A 921-nucleotide genomic window follows, 5' to 3' on the forward strand; every position below is an offset into this window, starting at 1 on the left:
CCAGACAATATCAATCTCTCAATCGATGCCCTTACAGAACAACCATACAACTACATGGTGTTAAACATTCATGACCCTTACGAACTCTCGACTGGTGTGCAACACAAAACCCGAATCTTTAAAATCAATGACTAGAATAATATCAATGCATCGACTACAATGGATTCTCACAGCCAGAATGTAAAGATACGACGACAAAATCTCATCATCATCATCAGCGTCATCATCCTTGAAATAAGAAGAGGAAGACTTTACTTGTTGGAGCCGTTTCCACGGATATAACCGCCACTGCCTTTGGAGGCGCCACTATTGGCACTTGCACTCCATCCTGGCACAACACCATTGTTCATATTGCGCTGAGCTGCCGACTGAGCACGAGCAGCAAAGGAGCCACTCTCGACCGAGCCTGAGTTGCCATAAGCCGTAGACATGATACGACGAGCAGCAGCACCGTCCATCGGGCGAGAAGATTTAGGGTTGGTCATATTGACAACTTACGGAAGACCTAAGGAAAATACAAATAAAAGCAACGACTAGCATAACCTAACACATGAGGTATAGAAATTTTGGAACAACCAACAATAACATTTGAACAAGGACTCGACAACGGTGGCCTGCCTAGTAGAACAACTGATAGAATCAACTCGATAAAAGTGATGTCGCCATTCCTACAAATAGGATCATAAATACCAAGATTACCGTCCCACACAAGATGCACATGGGCATTGGGAGGCCTATGAAGCAACGAGGAGCTGAGCTTGACCAACCTCACAACCTCGTAATCTAATCTCAGAGTCTTGAGAAGGAACAAAAAAATGAAACGGCTGGCACGTACTCAACTGTCTATCTGGCGCACGAAACTGACATCCTCCACAACTGAACCGCGATTCTCCAAAAGGAAGTGACACTAGCGTAGGGCTA

General features: G+C 45.0%; 1 protein-coding gene across 1 annotated transcript; it reads right to left on the reverse strand.

Annotated features, from left to right (window-relative positions):
* Nucleotides 1-255: 255 nt before the first annotated feature.
* On the reverse strand, nt 256-485 carry Pmar_PMAR013428 (conserved hypothetical protein; the record flags this gene model as incomplete). Its single annotated transcript, XM_002774633.1, has 1 exon — nt 256-485. A coding segment is annotated over one exon (230 nt), but the record flags the coding sequence as incomplete, so codon positions are not given.
* Nucleotides 486-921: the final 436 nt, after the last annotated feature.

The sequence above is a fragment of the Perkinsus marinus genome (assembly GCF_000006405.1).
Source record: "Perkinsus marinus ATCC 50983 genomic scaffold scf_1104296958202, whole genome shotgun sequence".
NCBI classification, from domain to species: Eukaryota; Perkinsozoa; order Perkinsida; family Perkinsidae; genus Perkinsus; species Perkinsus marinus.